This window comes from Macrobrachium nipponense, chromosome 5, assembly GCF_015104395.2.
Source record: "Macrobrachium nipponense isolate FS-2020 chromosome 5, ASM1510439v2, whole genome shotgun sequence".
Lineage (NCBI taxonomy): Eukaryota > Metazoa > Arthropoda > Malacostraca > Decapoda > Palaemonidae > Macrobrachium > Macrobrachium nipponense.
The window spans coordinates 72,683,691-72,695,349 of NC_061107.1; the positions used below are offsets into that span (position 1 = coordinate 72,683,691).

At 40.3% G+C, this 11,659-nt stretch overlaps 1 protein-coding gene across 1 annotated transcript in view; it reads left to right on the top strand.

Moving 5' to 3' along the window:
- Positions 1-11,659, top strand: part of LOC135215404 (pyroglutamyl-peptidase 1-like) — an 80,109-nt gene that overhangs the window by 39,573 nt on the left and 28,877 nt on the right. Inside the window, 1 exon segment of the mRNA XM_064250005.1 lies at positions 530-765. Within this exon segment, the coding sequence (XP_064106075.1) occupies positions 530-765 (236 nt within the window).

Genomic DNA, 11,659 nt, shown 5'->3' on the forward strand with positions numbered 1-11,659 from the left:
CCCGAAACGAATACCGCGTGCGTACTATAACAATGCTGGTACCGAGTGGTCGAGGCACGCCACCATGTACATAGATGCATGATGGGAGGGACGCTGGCCAATAGGAGAGAAGGATCTCATGGCCGCGACTAGCATCAGAAACCAATGGGAGAGCAGGAGGATGGTGCCGAGTCTACTAAGTTGGCGGGGCGCGAGTTTCAAAATTGTTATTGGTGGTTCGAGCGAATCTTGGACTTTACAGAAACCTTTCGTATCTTGAATCGTATGTAGAGCCATTAAATTTTTCATATTGGCTTTCGTATCTTGAGTTTTTCGCAAGTTGAGCCTTTCGTATCTCGAGGTACCACTGTACTGTTTTTTTTTTTTTTTTTTTTTTTTTTTTTTTTTTTTTTTTTTTTTTTTTTTTTTTTTTTTTTTTTTTTTTTTTTTTTTTTGATATGGTACATTTTGAAATATGTACTGTACTTTTAATAGTATATCTCTGATGTGTGAAAATATTCGTATTAATTTTTTTCTCATGTGATTTTAGAGATGGGTGACTCCAGTAATGACAGTTCTGTAGAACAGAGGCCAATTATTTATTTGACTGGCTTTGGACCTTTTCCCCCACATGGTGTCAATCCCAGTCAAGTTGCGGTGGAACATCTCGATGTGACCAGATTGGAAGAGGAACTAAAGGTCAAAGTGGTGAAAGAGATTATCCCCGTTGAATATGAGAAGGTAACCAAATTGGTGAAACAACGTTGGAAGGAACTAAATCCCAAGGTTTGTCAGATTTTGAACTATGATCATGTTGATTCTTGTTTCATATTTAAATTACTGTGCCCGTTTTTACATATAGTACAAGTTTTTAATATTGTTTGTATGCATGTATATAGTATTGCATAATGCTGGACTCGCAACCAGCTGTAGATTAAGATATTTTTAGTAAACTCTGGCGAGTGCATGATCATTAGTCTAATTACCTAGCAAGAAATAGCAGTAAGTTTGTAAAAACAGAATGCTGTAGTAAAGGATATAGATGTGCATCTCCGGAATGCTATTTAGTGTTGATGTGTATGCTGAATTTCCTGTGCATTTTTTCCTTTGTTCTTTTACTTTTGTCAATAGGCTATGTTTGTTCTTTTTTTTTTTTTTCTTTCCTGTGAAGAGACGAACTCAGGAGAGGAACACAAGACTGAAAGTGCTTTGGACATGCTTAAACAGAGTTTCAGTTTAGATTGTTGAATTTTTTATCTTTTCTTGAAATTTTACTGATTATAATTGCTTTTTGTCTGTGTTGGCTGAGAGAGGTTGAGGCACCAGCCTAGTGTGTTTTTGGCGCCAGCTTAAGGAGTTTGTGAAGTTAGCTCTTAAGTATTTTTGCCGCCAGTGGAAGTTAGGAAGGGAAGAGTGTTAGTGTTTAACTTGCACAATCAAACCCATTTTTGACACATCACGTTAATGTTCTCATGCTTATACTAACTCGGTTTGGAAGTACTTAGTGAGAATACTTATGCTCTTATCTGTAGTAAGGCTAATGATGTACTACAGGTCAAGGTGATAAGGTAGGATAAATTGATTCAAGTCTTATTTTATACCTTTTGGGGAGCAGTTCAGCCCTCAGGCTCGGGTACATGGCCAATTGCAAGCCTCATGGCATTCTTGAAGAGACTCGAGAGCAGAACCGAAAGTGGTGGAGGCCACTATAGCTGTTTCTGTGTCTTCTCCAGAAGTAGTCTCATTCTTCAGTAGGAGGTTGTAAATTAGAGAGAATGAAATGGAATGGGCAGTTATTCACGGGGTTTTTACCTCTAACTTTTTCATAGCTCTATAAGCAACTGGAGATTGGTTCCCAGTGTTGGACGCATCAAGACTTGAGTAATTTTACCTGTTGAATAGTTTACCTGTCTGTCCCTATTCTTATTGTATTTTCCCTCACGGTTTTAGTGTCTTTCCTAAAAAACGATCAGGTGTTTTGATTGACATGCAGGAGACATTTTTCTCATACCAGTACATCCTCAGTCACATAAATTGTGTCGAAGTGGATTTATAATGAAGGCATTGCTGTTCAAGGTGGTTTGTTTCGGCTCGTGTATGGTAACCCAACACTAACTTTAAAGTCTGTTTCCCCAACTGCTGTTATTGCTTTCGTCCTCGTTCTTTGATGTATCATCTCGACCAGCCTAACCAACTTTTCTGGGACTCTCCTCTTCCTCAAACACCATAAGATCACTTCTCGTGCAATTCTATTATATGCTTTTTCGAGGTCTGTAAAGGTGGAAATCCTAGTGTTACCATTTAATAAGGAGGGTCATTGGCAGAACTGTTATCCAAGCCTATTAATTCATGATTAGCACAGACTAGCCGCCTTCTGACATATGTTACCTTATCTTTAAGGCAGCACTTAGTTCTCCAAAGTTTTCAAAAGCGTGAGAGCTCAGAACCTCTCACTCTGCCTCAGACCCCTATCAGTTTTGCATCCCTATGCCAGATTGTATAGGAGGTAACAGTTGTTGCTTCTCTGCTCATGATCGTGAAACAGAACACGGCATTTCCAGGTGGAGGGGTAATTTGCCAGCCCATTGAAAGATTTAATTCCAATCTAAGGAGTGCATTTTACAAAAAAGGCAGTGGTTTGTGTGTTCTTGTGTGAACAAATCACAAATTTGAAAGTGTAATTTATATTTTTTCTTGGGTATACAAACCAGAGTCTTTTATCATAATCCCACCTAAAACACTCCACCTAGTCCCAAGTTCCAACAATTGATTCCAGCTCTCTCTGAGGAATACTCTTGTATAAAAGGCTGTGGATTGTATACCTAGGAAAAATATACCACAAATCTGAATGACAGTTTGTAAATATATTCCTGGATACTGTTATTGATATTACTTACATTGTAATTTGTATAGTACATACATGTTTTTAATCTAGGTATACTGTGTGTCTAAATTTAGAGCCAAATGTAAATACTATATCAATCAAACTGTTATCATGAAAAAATAACAGGTTATTTTTTCAACACAGTCTTGAAATTCATCTTTGAACAAATTATTATCACAATTGCTGTTCAGAACAAATTACTAGCACAGTAGCTGTTCAAGAAAGCTGTTTTAAATCTTCATTGCATAACCTTTTGGTAAACCTAGCATAATTCTAGACAGAGGTCAGAGGCCATGAGTATTTAATGGATAACACAGTATTTATCTCTCACAGGGGTGTTAGACATTATATCTTGACTTTTTAACAATTTTTAGGGGTATTTCTACTTCAATTTGAAAACTAAGTACAACAAATGTTAACTTTAATAATAATAATACCCACATTTAATGATCAGTCTTGAATTATAAATTTGTTCATGAAACTTACCTGTCAGATATATATATAGCTGTATTTTCTGAAATCTGACAGAATTTTAAAAACTTCCGACACACGCAGTGGTCGGCCAGGTGGTTAGTACCCATTCCCGCCGCTGGGAGGCGGGTATCAGGAACCATTCCCATTTTCTATTCATAATTTTTCTGTCGCCGGTGCTGAAAACACCTATTTTCAGTACCTCCGTCTTAGGATTTTGGAAACTTCATTGCCGCTAAGTATCCTAATTGTCTTTTGATTTATTTACTTGGATTTGTGGCTAGGCATACGCTATCTCAAATTGATTTGAATTTGATTCATTTTTGCTTAAGATATCTGAATCTAGTTAGGCTAGTTTCAGACGGGGTTGTCTGCAAAGATAGGGTGTGGCTACCGAAAGCTTCGGTGGATCCGTACTTGGTATGTACGAGGGGTATGGGTCTTGCTTCTTTGTTGAGTTGTCATGTAAGGAGTGTGAGACTTTGTCTATTCCGTAAGGAAGACGTATGATTCGTATGTACGCAATTAATCAGTAAACATGTCTAATTCCGTAAGGAAGACGTATGATTCGTATGTACGCAATTAATAAGTAACAAAAGTCAGGGTAGTGAACCTGCTAAACCTTCCTGTAGACTTTATTTTGCCTAACCCTGTAGTATGGCCTACGGGCTATGAATATGTTTACGAGAGGTGCTCGCACTCCTTCATTGCTGTGAAGAGTGCTACTTCTGTAATTGTTACTCCTAACCCTGTAGTGTTGCCTTCGGGCCCTAAAACAGTGTCTGTAGAGGAATTGCCCTTTCTCTGATACTCATTCGATTTGTAACTTAGAATCAAAAGTGCTTGCTTTAGAGAGCAAAAGTGAAGTGCAGAAGTGCAGTGATACACCTTGCGTAGTGGAGGGTGCGTCAGGTCGGCCTCGTTTTGCCTCTAGGCCGGGACCTCTGCTTGACTCCCAGGACCCGGGGAGGGAGCACGTCGAAAGCCTAAGGAGGGTTACAAGGAACCCCCACCGATCTGGTGTGCCTTCGGCAGTTTCTGATGAAAATCCCCAGACTGCCAAAGTGTGTGCGCGTGCACGAATCCTGAAGGATTGCTTCTCGTCCTCCGAAGCGTCCTCCCCGTGCAGGGGTTGGAGCTTTCGGAAGGACTCGCGCCCTCTAAATAGAAGCTTTATAGAAGAGGACGCTTCACGTCCTCTCTCTCTCTCTCTCTCGTTATGCGTTTCAGTGAGAAGTAAGAAGGCGAACGTCGCCTGAACTCGTGTCCGTCTTTCCACCGAGAAATACGTAAAAGAAGTCATAGTAGCAGGAAGCTTTTGAGAGCGGACTTCCAAGCTTTTTTACTGTCAGAATAAGAAGGCGTTCCCTCTCGACTTGGACGGGACGCTCGGATGGACGCCAGGCGTGCGCGGGGGTCACGCTGAGCGCGCGTGGGTGCACGCCGAGCGCGCGCGCGGGTGCAAAGCCGAGTCGCGCGCCAGTGGATGCCGAGCGCGCTCCCATGGACGCCGAGCGCGCGCCAGTGGATGCCGAGCGTGCACCAGCGCACGCCAGGTGTGTCGCCTGGCTGAACGTTTCTGTTGAACTCTTCAAGCTCTTGTTTCAGATTTGGGCCTAAAGAATTTTTACCTCTACCTTCGGTGATACCTTCTACCTCACCTGCAAAGAATGTGAAGTAGGCAGTGCTTTGGAGGAAGCTTAAAGTGAACAGACAACTTCTTCTTCGAAAACCCAGCAAGACATCGGGTTTCGTGAATTCAAGAGGTCTCTGTATTTAATATTGCTTTTCGCATAGTGGATGGAGTTAAGGAAAGCTCAAGGGAAGATCTCGTTTGCTCTACCGCAGTCAAGAATTTGTGATAAGGCAGGGTTACGGGTTATGTAAAATTAAAAGCTCGACGTCCTACACGTCATGACGCTCGACTACTTTCGGTAGGATTCTTGCAAAAGAACTCATCAAGAGGATGCTCTTCAGGAAAGCGCAAGAGGGGGGGGGGGGGGGGGGGGGGGGGGGAAAACAGGACTTCCTTTGCCATACTGCCAATAAAGCCCCCATTGAAAATATACTTTCGTTTTGTCAAGTAAGTGGGTATCCCCTCATTGACAAAATATCTCTTTGTCCCATAAATGGGTTAGTTCTCATTGACAAACATCTCATTAACTTTATATTGCGTAAGCGGATAAGCTCTTATTGACAAGATTCGGAAGAGCTCTTATTCATCATTCGCAGACTCGTACAAGAAATAGACTTGTAGACTACGTCATTGCGTCAATGACCGCTTATGTCCAGTAACATAAGAAGCTTGAGCTGTCTGCTTCGATTCTCTAAGTTTTGTTCATGAAACTTGCCTGTCAGATATGTATGTAGCTGTATTTCCGAATTCAGCTATATATATGTCTGCCAGATAAGTATGAACAAGCTTTATTGTAATATAATATCATATTTTGTCTTGCGTTATTTTACTACTGGTTGGTTCAAGTCATATACGCTTGCTGTAGTACCTCTTCGGATGGCAACCGACCGAGGTCTATTGTCTATTATTTTAAGGACATTAATCGTTACTCCCTGCAGCCTTCCAGGAGTTTCCGATTTATCTTTTACCGTTGTATGGTAGTGTTCTGACGACACAAACGCATCTATATATTTTGCGTTTTCTGTTTCGCTTAAATATACCAGCTTGAGAGTCTCTTTCTGCTCAAAAAATAACGGACCTATTTCTTCGTAGAATAGGGTAGCTGGCAACCTAGACATAAAGTTAAGAGACCGTAGACGACGTTCGTAAGCTGTGTCTGTCCTCCAGTCCAACCGAGCCAGTACCAGTTCGTGCGCTGTCATGAGCGGTAGGTTACGTCTCTCTCTCTGCGATTGACTGCTAACCCGTATCTCTGTGCTGGCAGTTACGTCTCCTGCGGGATTGACTGACTAACTGTATCTCTCTCTGTCCTACAATTACGGATCTTTGTTAGCCTAAGCTTTGAGGGGATTTCTTAAGTGAATGAATAAACATTGCATTCGTTTGCCTTACTATGTTCAACAGAGATATCTCTAATCCTTTCGGTGCTCGTTACCACACGGTATAGAACTACGAGTCTACCGCAACATTGCCCTTTTATATACTGCCTCCTGCTTAGCAAAGCGCAGCCTTATTAGGGAAGTAAGCATACTCGGGGAGGGAATGGATGAGCTTGCTGGGGACCATTTCCTTCCTGAAGAAGTTTGTTTCCCTGAATAGACTGCAATTCAGACCTCCACAAGTTTATTCCTACCGGGAAACTGAAATATTATTCAAGATCTAGGAATGATTCTGAACATCTCTTTCCTCCACCAAGGGGGGTTGGCCGTCTATCACCAGAGGTGATAGAAAGAAGGTGCCGGACATCTGGATAGGGTTTCAGATGTCCTGGATCTTAATCTGAAAGAAGTAGAAGCAATTCGTCGTCCCTCCAGTCCTCTAAACAAGTTTTTTGGAACCAGTGGTCCAGATCAACTCTGATATTCCACAGCTCTCTCATATCTTAAGAAGTATCTTCTCTCGGTCCCTGTTTGAGTTTACGAGAAAGAGCCTATTATAACAACAGGCGTAGAATGTAACGATCCTCTAGAGGTTCGTTACAGGATTGCAAAAGTCCGTACGAATCGTCTCGATCGACGGCAGCAACTACTGACTTCCGAGTGGAATCTTTCTTTAGAAGTATGTTGAGAGTTGTGGACTTTAGGGACGCCCTTTCATTCTTCTCTTCGATATGTTGAGGACGAAGAGGCTTCTTCTTCTCTGCTCCCTTATTCTCGATCCGGGATCGGTACCATTAACGCCATCCTATGATATTGAACGGGGATGGATGTTTAGTCTCTTTTCCCCTTTTTCAATCGCTTAGGAAATGTAATAAGAGGATTTATGACGTCACAGGGAGCGACAATGACACTGATCGCCCCATGTTGGCCTTCAGGATCCTGGATTCACAGAGGTCACGTCCTTCTCAGTTCACTTTTCAAGGACCTTTTCCGAAAGAGTCGGTCTACTCTAACTCGAAAAGTACCTATAACCTCTCCGCTCTGAGTCTGCCTATACGTTCAGACTATCGAGATGTTGACAGGAATACGATTACCGTCTTCCCTTTCCGTCTGAAGAATGGGATAAGCTGGCAGTCACAATTATTAAAGAATACGCAAATATGTTGTTGACGGCCTTTGGGCTCAGAGATTTGCTTCTGTCAAACAACAAAGCCCTTCACGATCTTTGAGTTCTGTGGAATCTCGAAACTCGCTCACCATCTACTTTTTGTCTCACCTGTTTTCTCTGAGTCAGACACTCGTGCGATCAGCGCATATAGTAGCCCTGAGTTCTTGTTGACGAAGTCGGTTGCGTTTATACACTCCCGATGATCGTGTAACATGAGACCAGGTTGGACTGTCAGGCATTCTTCCTTCGGGACTGAATCGCCTTTTTGCTCCTCTCCTTTCTCCTGGCACCAGAAGCTCGAGGTCAGGAGTTGATTCACTGACGGACGTTGGGTGCGTTGATACACCCCCCAAGGTTTGCTTAGATTGAATCGCCCAGGCAGTCCAGGCACTCATCCTTCAGCGAAGAATAGTGCCTAATGGTCTTCAGGGTACAGCCTGGCTGTCCTTGATTCGTCTGACTGGTCAACTGGTCGGTCACCTGACTTTAGTACAGACGGACTGGACTGTGCTGGTCCAGATCGAAGCTTTCATATGGAACATAGACGTAGTCTGAAGTTCTTGATGTCAAAGCATTCGAACCTCTCCTACCTGTTAACTTCTTGCATGTGATCAGGAAGGCCTTCTTCTAACCACCCTAGATACGACAAAGAGGGTTAGTGAGATTTAAGCATCGTCACAAGTTTTGGCTTTAGAGAACACAAGGCGGTGTGCTCTCTAAGCCTTCCGTTGTGGCCTAAGAATGGAAACCCGTTTTGTCCTCGGGCCAGGAGCTTGGAAGCAAGGATGGCACAAGTTAGTGGGCAGGAGCCAGAGAGAGTCCTGTGCCCCTGTCGGGTCTCTCAAGTTTTATTCTACATAAGACTCAAGAAAGTCGAAGTCATTCGGGCAATCTGCAGTGTTCAGAAAAAGACCAGACTTGCCCATTTTGAAGAACACCCTGGCTTTTAGTGTTAAGGAGTTCTTTCAAAAACAAAATGCTCCTCATTGTGTGTTGCACAAAAAGAATTTGAAATCTTTTTCTGAATGCTCACGAGGTTGATTGGGGCGCGGCCTCGGAAGCATTTCAACAGGAGACATGGCACCTCAGCAACATCCTGAGTACCATGTTTTAGCGAAGCAACTCTGTGTTCACTTCACACTCCCTGCGAGATGTGAAGATGGCATATGAGATCTGCTGCTCGGCTAGGGCCATACGTGTCTGCAGACACAATCTTGGGGGCAAGAAGGTCCACTCATCCTATCCTTGTAGAAAATGGTTAGGAAGACTCTTTAATTTTTTTAGTTGTTGAGTCGCCGCCATTGGCGACTTCGTTAACTCTAAGCCTTAGTTAAAACACCTTAACTTTGGCTAGGTTGGTCAGGTGGTAGATATATATATATATATATATAATATATATATATATATATATATATATATATATATATATTTATTTTACTTCTTAGCCTCATGGTATGGTCAATATGGTCTAGTCACGTCGTGGTCTCGCCCCTGTTGACAGATCATCTGGAGTGCACCAGCTATATAGGTCTCTACCTCGCTGGCAACTCTAGTAGCACAAGCAGACTTACGTGGCAGTAACCACGAAGCCAGCTATTCTAACAGGTGGAACCAAGATGTAAATCATCTGCATGCATTTGTTTCCCAAAATCCTTCTATTCTGTCCCTTCCCACCTCCAACGGTGGGATTCAGCTATATATATATCTGACAGGTAAGTTTCATGAACAAAATGATATTGTTATGATACAATCAAAAGTTGTTCATACTTACCTGGCAGATATATATAATCAAGTACCCACCCACCTCCCTCAGGGGACAGTGGAAATAAAAAATTATGAATAGAAAATGGGAATGGTTCCTGATACCCGCCTCTCAGCGGCGGGAATGGGTACTAACCACCTGGCCAACCACTGCGTGTGTCGGAAGTTTTTAAAATTCTGTCGGATTTCAGAAAATACAGCTATATATATATCTGCCAGGTAAGTATGAACAAACTTTATTGTATCATAACAATATCATGTTTATACACTATTAGGTAAATCATTTACTAAATTTTGAATAAGCCTATATCCAAATTTAAAAGAATCAGCATAATGGAACTAGGTTTTGCTACATTTTAATCCAAATTTGATATTGATATAATCCGTTATAAGGTAATTTATTAATTTCTTGCAAAGGTAATTTATTAATTTCTTGCAAAATGTTCTTGAAAATAAGTGAAGCTTTTGTTATATTAGGGTTTCACGCCTATTAGGACCATTAACCCTCTTATGCCGAATGGACGTATTAAACGTCGAGTCAAAATGTCTCCCGTATGCCGAATGGACGTATCATACGTCGACTCAAAAAAGTTTTTCAAAAAATTTACGGAAAAATACTTATAGGCCTACCAGCCGAAAACTTTTGAATCGCGCGCCTTGGGGGATGCTGGGAGTTCACGGATCAAGGCTTTGTTTTGTTTACAATCACTATGCAGGCGCGCAAGCGCGAATTTCTTTCTTATCTCACTAAAAAGTATCAGTGACACATCTCAAAAATTATTTCATCACTTTGACATAATTTTTGCACCATTTTAAATTATCCTTTACATGAAGTATTATATATGAAAATGTGTGCAATTTCATGTAAAATACAACAAAAAAATACTCATGATTGTAGCTTTTATCAGTTTTGAAATATTTTCATATAAATAATGATAAGTGCAAAAATGTCAACCTTCGGTCAACTTTGACTCTACCGAAATGGTCGAGAAACGCAATTGTAAGCTAAAACTCTTATATTATTGTAATGTTCAATCATTTGCCTTCATTTTGCAACAAATTGGACGTCTTTAGCACAATATTTCGATTTATGGTGAATTTATGAAAAAACTTTTACCTTACGTTCGCGCGGTAACTCTTACGATAAATTTTTTCGTGCGATTGTTCTGATGTTTGCACCATTTTAAATTTGCCGTTACATAAAGTTTTGTATATTGAAATGTGTGCAATTTCATGCACAATACAACTAAAAACAACCCATGGTTGTAGCTTTTATCAGTTTTGAAATATTTTCATATAAATAACGTTAAGTGCAAAAATTTCAACTTTCGGTCAATTTTGACTCTACCGAAATGGTCGAAAAACGCAATTGTAAGCTAAAACTCTTATATTCTAGTAATATTCAATCATTTACCTTCATTTTGCAATGACTTGGAAGCCTCTAGCACAATATTTCGATTTATGGTGAATTTATGAAAAAAAACAAAACATTTTCCTTACGTCTGCGCGGTAACTTCCAAAAAAATCAGAATTTTTTTTGTGCGATTGTCGAAATGTTTGCACCATTTAAAATTAGCTGTTACATAAAGTTTTATATATGAAAATGTGCGCAATTTCATGTAGAATACAACTAAAAATGATTGAAGGTTGTAGCTTTCTCTTTTTTTCTTTTTTCGAAATATTTGCATATAAATCACGATAAATAGAAAAAAAACCACGTTCGGTCTCAAATTGACTCTACCGAAATAGTTGAAATCGCAACTGTAAGCTAAAACTCTTAACGGCCTAGGTAATATTCAGTCATTTATCTTCATTTTGAAACAAATTTGAAGTCTCTAGAACAATATTGTGATTTTATGGTGAATTTTTGAAAAAATATATTTAACTTCCCTCCTCGCGCCGATTCGCGGCCGCAAGTCTCCGAAATGCGTACATCGCATTATCCTAATATTTGGTCCTTTTCACATTAGCCGTTTTATATGTTTCATATGTCATAATGTGTGCAAATTCATGAAGAATACAATAAAAAATAATTGAAGGTTGTAGCTTTTCCCATCTCCGAAATATGTGCATATAAGAAAATATATATATAAAAATTTCAACATTCGGTCAACTTTAACTCGTCCGAAATGGTCGAAATCTGCAATTCTAATCTAAAACTCGTACAGTATCGTAATATTCAATCATTTGTCTTCATTTTGAAACAAATTGGAAGTCTCTAGAACAATATTTAGATTTACGGTGAATTTTGAAAATAAACATAACATTTTTTACGTCCCACGTACGAATTCGTACATCATTTTGTGATAATATTTTTCTGGTGTTGCTTTGGTTTTATTGTTTTACAATGTATTATATATCAAAATGATTGCAATTTAGTG